The sequence below is a fragment of the Dermacentor albipictus genome, chromosome 8 (genome assembly GCF_038994185.2).
Source record: "Dermacentor albipictus isolate Rhodes 1998 colony chromosome 8, USDA_Dalb.pri_finalv2, whole genome shotgun sequence".
In the NCBI taxonomy this organism is placed as follows: domain Eukaryota; kingdom Metazoa; phylum Arthropoda; class Arachnida; order Ixodida; family Ixodidae; genus Dermacentor; species Dermacentor albipictus.
In genome coordinates, this window is record NC_091828.1 from 123219842 (window position 1) to 123235101 (window position 15260).

The 15260-nt window shown below is 43.7% G+C and overlaps 2 protein-coding genes across 8 annotated transcripts in view; one reads left to right on the forward strand and one right to left on the reverse strand.

The window, feature by feature from the left end:
• Positions 1-11248, forward strand: part of LOC135913004 (uncharacterized) — a 156088-nt gene extending 144840 nt beyond the window's left edge. For 4 of the 7 annotated variants that reach the window (XM_070524388.1, XM_065445627.2, XM_065445629.2 and 1 more), the window contains 7 exons: positions 343-556; positions 3644-3797; positions 7305-7423; positions 8367-8514; positions 9923-10087; positions 10249-10380; positions 10931-11248. In XM_070524388.1, coding sequence (XP_070380489.1) covers positions 343-556; positions 3644-3797; positions 7305-7423; positions 8367-8514; positions 9923-10087; positions 10249-10380; positions 10931-11134 — 1136 coding nt within the window. In that variant the 3' untranslated portion in view covers positions 11135-11248. The remainder of the gene's footprint in view (positions 1-342; positions 557-3643; positions 3798-7304; positions 7424-8366; positions 8515-9922; positions 10088-10248; positions 10381-10930) is intronic. The other 3 variants (XM_065445631.2, XM_065445632.2, XM_065445630.2) reach the window with 1 other exon arrangement.
• LOC135913008 (juvenile hormone acid O-methyltransferase-like) overlaps positions 1-15260 on the reverse strand; it is a 43169-nt gene that overhangs the window by 4747 nt on the left and 23162 nt on the right. The window lies entirely within an intron of this gene.

Below are 15260 nucleotides of genomic sequence, written 5' to 3' on the forward strand. Positions count from 1 at the left end.
TCACGTTTCAACTAGGGGACATGTCTTTGACTGTGAACCAACTGCTTTGCCTTGACTGACACAATCCCCGTTCACAAAACAGTGGCTTCTTTGACATTGTTCAATCACAGTTAATACCCATACCAGTCATTCTGCCAGACAGACAAAAATAAAAAGATGACGACAAATGGACCGACAAGAATAGTTCTGTGGTGAGCAGACCAATTAGGTTCATATTTTATTGATCCTAGTGGCAGTTCAGATATTTACATCGTACAGCGTCTCGCTTCCTCCTCGTTTTCTAATCAAATAGCCTCAACAAGTGTTTTAGCAGTCCTAATAAAACAACTGACATACGCCCAGATTCTGCAAGACCTGTCCCGCTGTTGTGCACGGTGAGCGTGAAGATCACGGGAGCCACCACGCTGCCGGACGACGGCCTTTGTGACGTCATCTTCTACGACTCGTTCTACGTGAAGAACGAGCCTCACGGGTGGCAGGATGCTGGCCTGGATTATCTTCTGGACTCTGGCAAACGGATGATGAACACCGGCATCGGCGTCTCCTTTTCACCAGTGTAAGAGCCTGAATGCACACCGTAGTGTTTTCACCATCGCTTACGCAAGACGTGCATTCTCCCCGTATACTTTGCCAGCGACTCTTTCGTTCGCTATTGGGCATTTCACATTTGCTTATACAATGGTGGGTCACACGATGCACTGGGTACACGTTAAAGAACTTAAGGATAACATATATTCTGGACTCAGCCACTACGGCGTGCTTATTATGAAGACCATGGTTTTGTCGCATAAGTCCCCAAAATAAAGTTAAATAACACCCTTTGGGACATAATCAAAATCGTGAAAGTCGTGAAGGAGTCATGAGTTTTTTTCTGTTTTTTTTACGAAGCCTTACCCGAACTGTGTGGTAACGCGAAATCTGGAACCGCTATGCGTACATATTGCACGGCAATCCTTCATTCCTTCCCACAAATGGTTGTTTTCTTGTGCGTCCTCTGTACAGACAACAGTTGTCAGACTTTGCCTGAACGATCATGACACATTTGTTGCCCCTCTACTTTAGCAAAGCAAACACAAGCTCGAACAAGCAAACTTCAAGTGTTATGAACGACATATGCATTGTGCCAGTGCATTGAACGCCCTATAACCAGAAATCTCCAGCTATCTGAAGAGGAAAAAAAAATTATCTTAAGGCTTTTTTAGATTATTTGCAATGGTGATTCGAAGTAAAATTTTATGGCGAGCGTCAAACTTTATCGCTGTATCGTAGTTATGGGTAACTACGAGCCCGAGCACCTCCATTCTTTTATGTCGCGCCAACAATAGACCAAACGTAAGAATGGCAAGCGGTGAGCGTTGCGTAATCTTAAAGTTGACCATGAGACATGCATCAATCTGTGAACTACACCGAAAGTTAACAATGATGCAACAGCAACCATCTGACCAAAAGATGGTGATTACTGGATTTTATTGGCGCAAGGGCCAGGTGTGGCCAAAGAGATCTCACTAAAAGCTGGTAATAGTTAATACAATCTGAAGGTCATTAGATGAATACGTATCTGCTTGAGGGGTAGCAACATGTGACTGACGTGCTTTGCCAGTGAGGTAAACAGTTCGGCGTTTTGAACTAGCCTGAGTTAATTATGCATTCTTAATTTCGTATCTTCGCTAGCAATTTCGAGCTCAGCTAATTATTTAGCACAAAGTAACACAAAGTTGTATTTTAAGTAGACTCGAACCTAAAGTTATGCTGCTGAGCATCAATCTCCCTCAGCCGATGTGCTTGACACAGCAAATTAAGGAATTAGCCTTCCCGTCTTATTTCCAATAGCATATAGTCAAAAACAAACATCATCTCTGTCAGTCCCTCTCCGCGCCACTCAACTAAGCATCACACGCTTCCATTTATACAGAATGAAGCTAAAGAAGCGACTTTTCCCATCAAGCCCACTTTATGTGGTGTGGAAAGTTAAGGCAGCATATTGCAAGAGAACATTTAGAGCACCTTTGAATAAATAACTGTCAGCAAATAGTAAGGACAAATAAAATAAAAGCATACGTTAATGTTGTCGTTTACTGGCAAACTCATGTTACTCCGTCTGGAATATTCTTTTTATATTTCGCATTTTTAAGGTTTTCTTCTCTCTCGCGAGTCCACCTGCGCTGCTGCCTAAACACCGCGTGACTGCTTGTGTATTTTAGGACAATGTGAGCCTGACGACATAAAACAACAGAAACAACTTCAATTATTTCTGGCTAGACAAGGAATCGGTTTGGTCCATTTGGCACTGCGCAGGGAACGGCTGCAGCGCAGTGTTCCAAGTGCTTTTTCACCCTGATGTACGGTGAAAAGTCCATATGCCACCTAGTTGACTGACTCGTCCAAGCATCGCAACCACGCCTATAACACAACGCAGATACTTCTTATTCTTGCAACATGGAGATCTGAGCGAGAAAATTACCCTGCACTTTATATGTGTGTTCGATATATTTTGCGCAACAGTCCCTTTTATCGAATCAAGAATTCTGGGTGCCTGGCCTCTGAGCTCCTCAGCACAGAAAACCACGCGGGCTCTTCTGCAGTCCATGAAGGCGACAGACTTGCGTGCCCGGCTGTAGATACCTAAAGTTTTGATCTAAAAGTCCAAAAAAAGCTCAACTCATGTCTCCACTCTCTGGCATTCTCTTTCACTTCTCGGTCCCCCATCTCAATCGTGGGTTAGCGCACTAGGCAAATTCTAATTACCCTCGCTTCCTCCCTCCTTCTCATTCCTTCTTTCCCTCTTTAACTCTGTAGCAAGTGGTGCTGAAAACATTACGATTGACCATTAAGTATAATAACGCTCTTGAATAGAAAGAGTTACGAAGTGCATTAGCGAATGTGAAATAACGCGGTTTGCAGCAAACTGACTCCTTGTCGCCATCTTAACTATTTCAATATTACTCGACGTATTGCTGCTATGCTACTCAAGTCACTTTCAACTCATGTTCTTTTTTTGTGTGTGTGTTCTTTTTTGTCTTTTGTGCTACTCGCCCACTGACCGCCTGACCGGCCCTTCTAATGCCACAAGAACATGCCGCCAACGACTCCCCCTGAATACTTCCTAACCTCTCGCATCCCCAACATGCTCCCAAGCCCCCCGTCTTTCTTAAAAATTTTGTTTTTCTCTTTGTTTTTCTTTCACTTTCCCCCTTCTTTTTTTCTGTCTTGGTGCCGCCCTGGCTTCCCCCACCCCCACTTTTCTCTTCCTTTTTCTGCTTTTGTTTCTTTTCTTTTCTCCCCGCGTGCCCACTGTCACGCTCTTGTTCCCTCGTCTTGGGAATGAAGCTCGCAGACGTCGGACGACAGCGCTTGTTTCCTCTGATAGTATCTCTCTTTAAAACCAGCCGCCAGCGACAACCGCCGCACGTGACGTCACTGCACTAACCCTTTAAAACTAACACGCCGAGGATGACGAGGCCGCCTTTGAGGAAAATAGGTCCTCCTATCGAAACGTTGGCCAGCCTTTCTGAGGCACTTTATCCCTGCTTACAAACTTTATACCACAGTGTGCTATTCCATCTGTCAGCCCCTTCCTCGTTTTTGGACTTCCTTGTGATAGACATTCTGAACAGAGTGTTTCGGTCTTCTTTCTTTTTTACAGAAATGGCAAGCTGTTCACTGATGCGTTTGCTCCAGCCTTCCTCCCTACCATCGACAAGTTGCTGAGAAGGAGTGTGTATAGCTTCGGCATACTGAATGTCCACGACAAATATACTGCCGCAAAAGATTTGGACACATGCCTCCAGATTCTGCAGGTATGCTTCGCAGATGGATCTCACCTCACAACTCTAGCAAGAAATAGAGATATGAAATTCATACAGTAATACTTTTTTCATTGAAGCAATGAGTGCTTGTCCTCTTGACTGTGCGCACTTGCAGTGTTGCTAAATAACCATCCACTGTCTTCTATAGATACGTTACGCTACAAAAATTCGTGGTCAGCTCCAATGTTTATTTTTCATTTTCCAAGTATGGTATTACCGTTTAGCCTCGTTGATTCAAATATCCTACGAAACTCGTGTATTTTATTTATTCGTGTATACGGGGCAATATGACATCTTGTTATCACGAATGCGGTTTTACTCACTGATAATAATTTACTATCAACCTTTCCTGCTACCCTTTCATTCGCAGGGGCAGAAGACTGCAAATGTAGTGTAGAATTAGGTATGAAAATTAGTTAGATATGATGATTCTGCGCTCCAAATAATATCGCACTAGCTTGAGCGACAAAAAGTATGAAGTTTAAGAAACGATGACACCATTTGGCGCCGGAAGAGCGAAATCGATTTCGCTTTGGTTCTCGCCGCAATGAGAATCGTGTCACCCTAAATCAAGTTTGCCCCAGCGTTCCTGTAGCGGGTAAAATACATTTTCTTTTGTTGAGGCGTCGCCACACCCGAGGCGTACTCCTCCAAAAATGTACACGATGCGTCATAACTTAGTGTCACAACTGTTTTGCGAAATAAGAGTCCACACGGTCGAAAATGTTTAGCTGAAACTGCCATTTGTACCATGGTTTTGGAGCTCAATGTTCAGTAATGTCTTCAACTTTATTTACGCGGGTACATAATGTGCCCTTAACCCTCTCATGCATGAATTAAATCCAGAGGATAAAAAAATTATTTTTTGCTTAAAAGTGTTACTAGAGGCCACAAAGATTATGATGAAATTTTATTGCAAGTAATCAAGAGTCTCTGTATCACATTTCCGATCTGTCCCCAAATGAGGACAACATGCTGTAAGCCGACATTAGTTTCTGGTTTAAGTACACAATAAATATATGTAACAAAAACTTATTGAGCATTCATACTGGAACACTGAAACAATTTCAATTCAAATTGAAATGCTGACGGTAGGTCTTGCACATTCCACTTATGCACTGTGGAAGGACTCGAAGCACTCTGGACAAAAAGGGACGTTGCAGCGACCGCAGAGGTATCTTGTCTTGCTGCGGCAGTCGAGGCTTCGACAGCGGCTGGCGTACTTTTGGTCGCTCTTCTTTGGGAAATGGCGCCCGCCGTCCAACCTCTTTTCCAGGGACACATGGTGGAGCACTCTCTTTCTTATAGGCGCTGGCGAAGAATCGTTGGATGGCCGGCCTCGTCGCTTCGAGCTCTGTGCTGCTTCGCCGCGAAATATGAGTGCCTTGGCAACGCGACTTCGGAACTCAAGTTGGTCCATATAATGCTCCGCACCTTTGTCCCACCGCCACACAATCCAGGCGTTCACAACTGCTGCATTTAGTAGGTGGAAGAACATTCTCAAGTAGCCCCTTTTGTTCCGGACGCCATTTCTGTACCTTGCAATCAAGGAATCCATGAGGTCGACACCACCCATGTGTTTGTTGTAAACTTCCACGGAGTACGGCCTGGTGACATCCATTACTTTGCTCTCTTTTCTATTGTACCTTTTGGTAGTGCCTTCGGGCTGCCGTCCTGCATAGCTGGAAACAACATGAACAAGCGAGTTGTCCAGCCACCTTGTCACTGTGATGTTGTCTGCTGAGGTGCAAATTGATGTGCTTCCCCTTCCGTCTGCTTTGAGCTCCTTCAAGAGCTTTAGCTTTTTATCCGCTCCTTGCAGACGGTTTGCACGGCACGTCCCAACCAACCATATTCCATCCTCTCTGAGTTTTCGGACGAGGGCCATAGATGTGAACAAGTTATCGGCATAAAGTTTATGATTCTTCCCTTCAAGTCCCTCGGACAACCTGATGACAACGTCTCCGGCCATACCAAATTCGCTTGAAACTTTGGCTCGCCCACCAGTTGCCCCTTGGTATACCTCAAAGCGATAAATGTGGCCAGACACTCCTGCTCTCACCCACACCTTGAAGCCCCAGCGCTTCGGCTTGCTTGGGAGGTATTGCTTTATGGAGGAGCGCCCCTTGAATGGTATCACCATCTCATCCACGGAATGGTATTCCTCAGAATCAACTGCCGAGAAAAAGGCTTCGTTGAGTGCATCAATGACTGGCCTCATCCCAGCCAAGCGGTCATTCTGGTAGCTTAGAGCGTCGGTCCTATCGTTGAAGTGAAGGAATCTTCGAATCTCCTCAAAACGGTTTACAGGCATTGAATCAGCGACAATGTCCATTCTAAGGCCGGATTATGTGGACCAGTAATTCCTGATTCTTGGGTATTTGATGTAAGTCATTACCAAGCACATGCCAAGAAAGACCTTTAGCTCTGGCAAAGTGAACCGTAGGTTGTCTTTGCCTTTTTGCACTGCATACAAATTTGTTTGAAAGACAATGTGCTCCAGCAATGAGTCTGGAAATTCGGCGAGGAAGTAGTCAATCGGAAGTGTACCGTGCACGTTGACCCTATGCTCACCAAGAAAATCGGGAGGCTTTCCTGCATAGTCGTTGTCTTTGTCTGCAATCCACACTGTGCTGTCCGTTCGCGCGGCAGATGTCTTCGAGGGGGCCCTTGCAGCAGAGCTTGTTGAAGCGCCGTTAGCACGCACAGGCTCACGGTCATCACTCTCTTCTTCTGAGCTGCTTGAAGTGTCAAGGTCGGTGAGTAGTTGCTCCCAATCATCTGCGTCGGAATCGTCATCAGAGTTAGATGAGACGTCCAAAAGAGCATCGATTTCCTCTCTGGACAGTCCTCGCTTTGAAGACATCTTGGAAAAGTATCGTTTTTCCCACGGTCTACGGAAATGGGGAGCTTATACACACCCAAAAACTCCCGCAAAAGCTGCCTCAACCGTGCACGAAAAGCGCGCGAAAATACACGCGCTTTCAGCCCAGGTCTGGCTTTCTGCGGGTACATTTTTGTTTGGTGGCGCTGCAGGTAAGGCTACACTTTTCATGCATAATGTCCCCAATTGAGGACACCTCTTCTTTTGTTTGTACCGAGCCCACAGCCAAGAAAAAAAACGGCAACAAAATCAGATAATATAGATCAAAGGTTGCTCTTTGCGCAGATATTTTTTACAGTCCAAGAGCATCATAGCCTGTCGAGCAATTATTTTTTCTTTTCTACGAACGTTCAGTGACCTCGAACAAGCCTACTCTCCTTTAGAGACTGGCGCTTCAAAAAACATGGACAGGAAGCGCCATCTGTGTAACAGTTTAGAAACCTTGGCATGTCCTCAAATGAGGACACCATGCGGCTAGTGACTCACTGCAAGCAACTGGACGACCTTTATGGCAGGATATATATGTGTCCTCATATGAGGCCCGTATGCATGAGAGGGTTAAACTATCGTTCGTATCTTGTATCTTCAGTTAACTTTCTTTTCCTCGACTGCAGCTAATCAAACAACGTGTAGGACGGGCAGAAAACAATGAGGCGGACTTCCCACCTGCCTACACTGTACTGGGCGTCTACTTCGACCTCCCCTATCGATACCAGAACATGAAACAATTAAGGCAAGTTTTATTCTTTTTCTTGGCAGCGCAACCAAACCTAAAGCGTGAATACCTGAAACAAAATGAAACCAAGACACGAAAAACGAGGTGGACTCCAAATAAACTCTGCCTTCCATGATAAGCTAAAAGTTAACAGATAATGAATAGTGCGTCAACGCGCGCACAATTTGTTTAGAAATTGAGTTTATAAACATAACGTATACGCTGACCAAATTATTTCTGCGAAAGTCGTCGAAAATGCCTCAACAGATATGGAAAGGTGGAAGTAAAGATAAAACCACAAAATAACCACACGGTCAAGACAGCAAGCCATCATTTCGCAGTCGACTAGTCGACTTCGAAATGCGTCGCGGTTCGATTGGAAAGTGAAGTTATTCAGGATCGCGTTCAGCAGACGGGTAGCACGAGACAGAGATGAAACAATTGAATCTTAGCGTGGGACCTTAAATTCGGGTGTAGCCGACCTGATTGCACCATTCGTGCCGTCCACTATAATTATTTCGTATTTGATATTGATATAGAAGCCAGTTGTGTGAACGAATCTATGAATAATGACATAAGGGCAATGCTTGAATTAGGAAGGAACAGTGCCAACCAAGACGATCATGAGCGGGAGAATGACACAGGACAAACGCCATCCAATGACGGTGGCGCGGTTCCTGTGTCGTTCTCCGTCTCGTGATCGTCTTAGTAGACGCTGTTGTTTCCTAATTCAAGTATGTACCATCTAGCCCAAATGAATGTTATTAAGGGCAATGGCATGATGAGTAACCAGCGATTGTAGTAAAAGGTCATGTTCATGTCTCAGATAAAAACTGCAAGTGGTGTCAACGCAATTAACGATAACTTAAGTGTCGTCAATGGCACAAAGAAACGAGATGCCGTGGTTCAACTGCCGCCATGTCTGATGCCAGATACTTCATTTGAGTCTTGCTTTGCGCAGGCGATTCTCCGTGCCCTCGTTCTTCATTAGCATCACGCATCCCTCGTACTACAACACCAATGACCCGGACTGCCGCATCCTGCCTAATAGCATGCAGAAATTCCCAAGGAGTCCATCACGTAGCGCCATTAAATACGCCATCACAATTGTAAGTTTGCTTTATTTGTACCTAAACGCGCCGAGCGGTAAAGGTTTTCTAGCATTGTTTGAAGCGTTCAATCTACGTTTAAACCGCACGAAAATAGAACAGGTTTCAAGAACTCCTTCGGATGGCAAGTGACCTCAGAGTTGTGCTCCTTAGTTCTCGATTATCGCAGTAACTGAATCTAACGTTCTCTAGGTAGTGTTATGTGCTGAGTCTAGAACGTTGCGTTCAGCCGTTACGACTATTATTACCACCACCTTTTGTGTACTGGTCGTTGTTAATGTCACTGAATATTGAACCACAGGAAATACGCGACCGGAAGTAAGCGAATGCTTTTTGTAGTGATTCTCTAGAGTTGTATTATTAGTGCTGAAAAAGTGTTGCACATTTTCTTGCTCGTGATTTGTTTGTTTTTTCTATGTAAAGAAGAGTATTTAGTTTGGGGGCACTTATCTAAATACATTGGAAAGGAGAAATAGTTTTTTTTTGGAACCACTGCACGAAATTTGATGAGGTTTGCTGAATTTGAAATAAAATTTTAATATCTAGTGATGGCTGGTTGTAAACTCTTTATTCAGTAATTTGTAATTGACTTTTTGTAATGATTGATGTGCAAATTGTAATTTGCAATCGCTTCTCAATTTCGGATCTGTAAATTCATTCGTAAATTTCTCCCTTTAATTAGGAAATTTGCGCATGCGGAGGAGTCGATAGTATTACGTAGCATACCAGCACGGGGCAGGATTGCAAACTTATGTTACTGATGATTCGTAGATTTACCGGTTTGCGAGCTCATTCACTGTTGCAAATCAGTTCGGGAACCGTTATAAATTTTATTACCCCGAAACGGCACTGAAGCGCAAAGAAATCGTATAACTTTACACCCTTACCCGATCGAACCCGTATTTTTCTTTTTTGGTTCGACACCCTGCTTTATCTATTGCATTAGAGTTTCATTAAGCCAGAAGTACTTATTGAGGGCGTTGTCAGTGAGAACGCGTTCAAGGACACAGGCACCGCTGCTGAACACTGTGCAGGAAAGCTGTGAAAAAGTTGCGCTAGAACCAGGGAAAGCTCTGCGTCAGCTTTGCTGCCCCCGAATTAGGCAGTCTCTCTTTTTGTCAAATGACTCCTTTTGCTTTCCATCAAAGTGATGTCATGCGTAAATTCGGCAAGGTCATAGATTTCGGTTCTCGTTTTGTTGAATTTAATTTAAAGCCCTAGGCATTCAGGCATTCTGAGCGCATATATTTTACCACCATCGTAACACTGTTGACGTACAGTGCTCCTGCTATTCGTGCATGCAAAGTACTTGCTTAAAAAATACCACACATTCATCAAATGACAGAGTCTAACTCCTGTTCTTTTTTATTTAACCATTGGCATTCCAATCTCAACAATGACTTCTCAGACGGAAGCAGTCAACCACGTCAAATGGACGATGCGCTATAAGAACTACACGGAAATGGCCATATCTTTCTCCATGCGTGGCACTGTGTATTTGCTAGGCCTGAGCAGTGCTTTGTTCACGCCCTGCACAAACGTCTTCAGGCACTACGACACTGCTCCAAATCGCGTAAGTACAACCAAACCTGCACGCCTATTACGCATGCGCATAGCACACCATTCGCATTTGTCACAACTGTAGTTCGTCAGTCATTGCTCTGAAATTGAAGGTAATAATCCATCGCTATGCATACCGTAGGGCGTAACTATGACACCCGGTTTTTCGCGCAGCTCTGCAACACGAAACACGCTTCCAATTACTTCTACGACAGCGAAATGTTTGCTGACTACACCTTCTACGTTGATAGACCCCCAAAGAGCACAATGATGACCTTCGACTCCGAAGTCGCCATCAAGTCAAAGGTGGGCTTCTCCGCATTCTATGTAATGAATGTCCTTGCATTTGATCAAAGTGACCCCATGCATAAATTTACTTAACCGTTCGGCCCAGCTTGGCGTCAAAGTAGGGTTTCAATGAAAAATTGTCCGATAGCATCAGAGCTCAGATATGATTGCCAATCGCAGAAAACGAAAGCATGCCTTAAAACTGGAAATGACAAACCCTTACCAATTTCAATGTGCAAGCTGTCCATGGAGGCGTTCGTTACATGGAGGCGTTAGTAATCAAAATTCGTTGCGTGTCTCTTAAGTACGGCGGCGCTGTGACAAGTTCCTGCAGAAGGTCTTTGATGCGACAACGTTTTAATGCTGAATAATTTATTCACTTGCTCGGCAAGGCCCACTGGGGTGGCTGAGCGACGCGTTAATGACTGAAATTTGAAGTCCGTATCTAGTCGTGACACGCCATTTGTCCGTCTGGCTTCACAACACTTGCGCCGATTTCCACAGTCAGTGCGATCTCATAATTTTGTTTTTTCCATGTTCTCGTGCACCTTGCTTTTGTGGAACGCAGCTTTGTTGGACGGCCGCGACTTTCCCAAACCTTCCCATCCTCGCCGCCGCCTACGATGTGGACTACGATGCCAGTGACGAGGGTTGCCCTGCTCTGCACCTGGGAAAGGGTGCCTACAGACGCCTGAGATTGCTCAAGGCTCTGAACAATTACGTGCGACACAACTTTACGGATCTTCAGCGCTGCCTCGCCGCTCAGTTTTGAATAAACTTAAAAAGCATACCCGACGCAGGCCGCGGAGCGGGCGTCACGTGATCAACAAACCTAAAGAAATAAAAACAAGGTAGGGTTGGCTGCTGCATACCCTCTGCTTCAATTAAATTAATCAGCAAGCTAATAAAGGACATAAATAACCAATGAAATAAATACGCAATTACGAAAATGAGTAAATAATAATTAAGAATTAGTTATTTCCCAATGTAATATAGTTAATAATTAATAATTTAATAATTGATTGATTGATAGTATTATATAATTAAATTGGATAATTGATACATTTAGTCATTCCTTCATTTATCTATCTATTTATGAATTAATATATTTATTAAATAGTCTATTTATTAATTAATCTATTGTGTCTTCATCAACATAATTGGTCATCACTATATTTGGTCTATAGCAATTATAGACCAATTTCTGTATTGGCACTTCTTTCTAATATTGCTGAGAGTAATTTACAGAAGAAACAACTGCTCTTTAAAGGATAAAAGCGTAATGTGTAAACAGCATACGGATATCAAGCGGGCAAATCAACTGAAACAGCTCTGATACATATGACGGATAACTTGCTTTTAAACTTTGAAATGAAGCTGTATACCATTGGTATTTTTATTGATATCCGCACAGATTTCGATGCCATTAAACATGACATACTACCTAAAAGACTTGAAATATACGGCATTTGTGGACTGTCTGGCAAACTTATACAAAATACTTGAGTGGAAGAAAACAGTACACACAACTTGACGAAACTTGGTCTGAGACCTGCAATATAAAATATGGTGCTCCTCATGGATCAATTTCTGGTCCTTTGCTCTTTATTATCTACATAAATGATATGTTAAATATACCTTTAACCCCAGAGGTCGTTATTTATGCAGACGATAGAAATGTTTTCTTTTCCGGGCCTGACTTTGGCTTGCTGGAATCGCAAGCTAATGCCTGGCTTAGCAAGTTATACGTATGGCTGAATAATAATGAAATAGCATGTAACGTAAACAAAAGAAAAGATATGATTTTCACTCCAAAAAATAAACTCATACACTATAATGTTAAATTACGCATCAACAATTCTAAAATCATGTTAACAAATGGCTGTCGATTGACTGGGGTTTGCTTCAAATCTTATTTAAGCTACCTGACCATGTCACCCATGTACGTTCGAACGTATCTTGGTCCATAGGCTTGGTGTACCGGCCGAAAAAGCTTATACCGATGTGTTTGAAGAAACAATTATATTTTTCACTAATACACCCACATCTGGGGTACTGTAATTTAATTTGGGGATTACGCAACGAGACTGATTCGGACCGGCTCTTTGCGCTCGAGAAAATAGCTTTACGTTTTGTATGTTTTTCATTGTCTGTACCAGACAGATGTATATTCCAGATTCTAAAAATATTGCCTTACGCCGACTTGTACAGTTTCTTCCTAGGAATTTTTGTTTATTGTCAAATGAAGAATAACTAACGAGACAGGATCTTTTTCGATGTTCGGGGTTCCTCAGGACTCTCTGGGTTGAAGGCTCTTTCTTCTTCATTGTTCTCAGTTCTTTAGGGCTTCTTTCGACGAAGGCTCTCTCTTCTTCGCTGTTCCCAGTTCCTCAGCAATTCTTTGGACGAAGGTTCATTCGTAGCGCTGCCACTAGTTGTTGGGGCTCGAGGACGATCCCACCGCTGCCACCAGTTGTTGGATCTGGAGGACAATCTTGATTGCTGTCCCCCAGATTTTGGACCTTGCTGTTGGGTGCAGGAGTTGGCCGAGGTTGAGGAGGACTTTGTGATGAAAAAATGGAGGTTTATTTACATTATTTACAGTGAGAGTACAAAGAAATTAACAGTCATAAAGACATTACAGGTCGGAAGTAACTAGGACGCTGCGGCCCGTGGCAAGAAGCTTGAAAGAGATGAATTACGGAATGCTCTCTTGCTGCTCCCGGTCTCTGGCTTTTAACCCCTTCGGTGTCTCGAAGTCACGTCACGTTCGGCCAATCGGCGAGCCCGCTCAGGTGGCGTCATCTTCGGCCAATGGTAGGCGCCCATGCGGGTGTACGTCACCTTCGGCTCAGAGGGTCAATCCTTGGGATCCAATTGTCCGAGGGATTATTTGTCTGTGGTATTGCCTTCCCGGTCTGCAACTACCGTCACAAAGGCGAACGGGAGGGATTGCTCCCAGGGCTTCACGGTGCATCACGGCCGTCGTTGCCTCACGGCTTGCGAACGCCGTCACAATAGGCGCATAGGGGGTTAGACGGGTTGTCTTCGAGCGAACTTTCAGAGCTGCAAAGCAGCTTTCCTCGGGACCCATGTTACCTGGAACAGTGCTGGGCTCCCGCTACACTTTCGGGAAGCGTCAAGCAGTGAGACAACAGCTCCGCATGCGGCGCACGAGGTGGGGGACGCCAACTTGTTTGCACGTGCCGCGCCTCGGGAACGTGGTGGATGTGCTTCTGCGCTCCTTAATTAGCGGTGGGGTCTGGGTGATTCGATGGGGTCTGGTGAACTCGAAAGAGACTCAGGAAAAGGTCCCGTATCTAACAGCGCCTAAGAGCTGCAGGCTCTAGAAGGAGCGAACTTTGCGCTTTAAAGGGTCCAATTTAAAGCCAAATTAAATACTTGTACAATGCTTATGGTACTAATGAGATAGTGATTTCAAGCACTGGCCGAACACATACAATTGAAGCTGTACTGCCTACAATGTTCAACATCAGCCGTCCAGACTACAGGCTGCGCAAGAATGATGGGATGGTCATGAAATTATTTCCAGATATAATTTTATATACTAGAAGGTAGTCCCTAAGTTTGTGTTTCCAAACCCAAATATTATTCTTTATTTTGATTTAGTGTTACCTATCGTCACATAGCCTGCTGCAACGAAAAAATCTTCTAGCACAGCACACGTCCATAGATAAACGCACGATATTTTGCGACCTAAAACTAAAGTGTCATCTACCTCAATGACTTGCACATTTGCGCTGAATAACGTAGCATATTATCCCGCACCCTTTTCAACAAGAGCTTGCTTCGCTGAACAAAGTCGTAAGTGACCTGCATCAGTAGCACTGAACTTATAAAAGGCATTTTCTATGAAGGTCTATTTTTGACCTACGGTTCGATGCCGAGGCCCTAATTGTCAGGCAGACGGCAAGAAAGCTTCACATAAATAGCTCCTAAGTCGTAAAATAGGCATCCTTCCTATGTCGGAGTGATAGTTCACCTGCGTGCGGCAATATCCGGAGACAGGAGCTTCACAAAGTCCTATACAGATAGACGATTAAGGGTACCACTTCTGAACCTTAAGAAGCTATCTGAAATGGGAATGCCACTAATTATGTTACTCAGGTAAAAAGTGGAAAGAAAGCAGTTAAGTTATGCGACATAAATATAAAAGGAGGTACAACGTTGCGGACTCTCGTGGACAAATCTATCGCGTAATACGCGTAATATTCTACAGGGTATTTTCAGCTGCACAAAATTTTTGATAATTGCCAGTGGCATTCAGCACAATTCTAGCCTTCAATCGAAAGTACTCTATCAGGTGGCTATAACTTCAAGTGTATATGAAAAAAACTTATTTGTGTAATAAACTTGCATGTGTTTGATAACTTTTAAATAATTACAATGCAGCACAAACATCAGTCTACGAATTTTAGTCGGTGAGTTGGCAAGGTATCTTGAATTGGAAAGACTTCTCAGCGCTCTACCAGTTTCGATATAATTATTTTCAGTGTGCGACTAAATTTATTGACTTTCTAGCTATATTTGTGCTTGAATGCATCAAACAGCTAGCGTTTCCTTAAAGAAATAGATAATCGGAACAATGGTGCATGTTCACCGCAAGTCTCCCGTTGCCTATCTCGAAATCAGTGCCATCCTCAGAATTCTTTCCAAGTCGAGACGTCTCCCGAACTCGCTAGCTACAGTTCCAATATAGAAATACGTGCGGTAAAATAAATTTTAAAACGTCAATTAGCGTGGTTATGATAGTTATTCAACTACGCATTTTGATTTTCTTGTAGAAGTAATGCCAGCCTCATCGAGTATACTAAGTGAAGGGTTAGAATATTGCTATTTGGTATAGGGAATTTAAAAAATATTGGGTACTGCTAAAA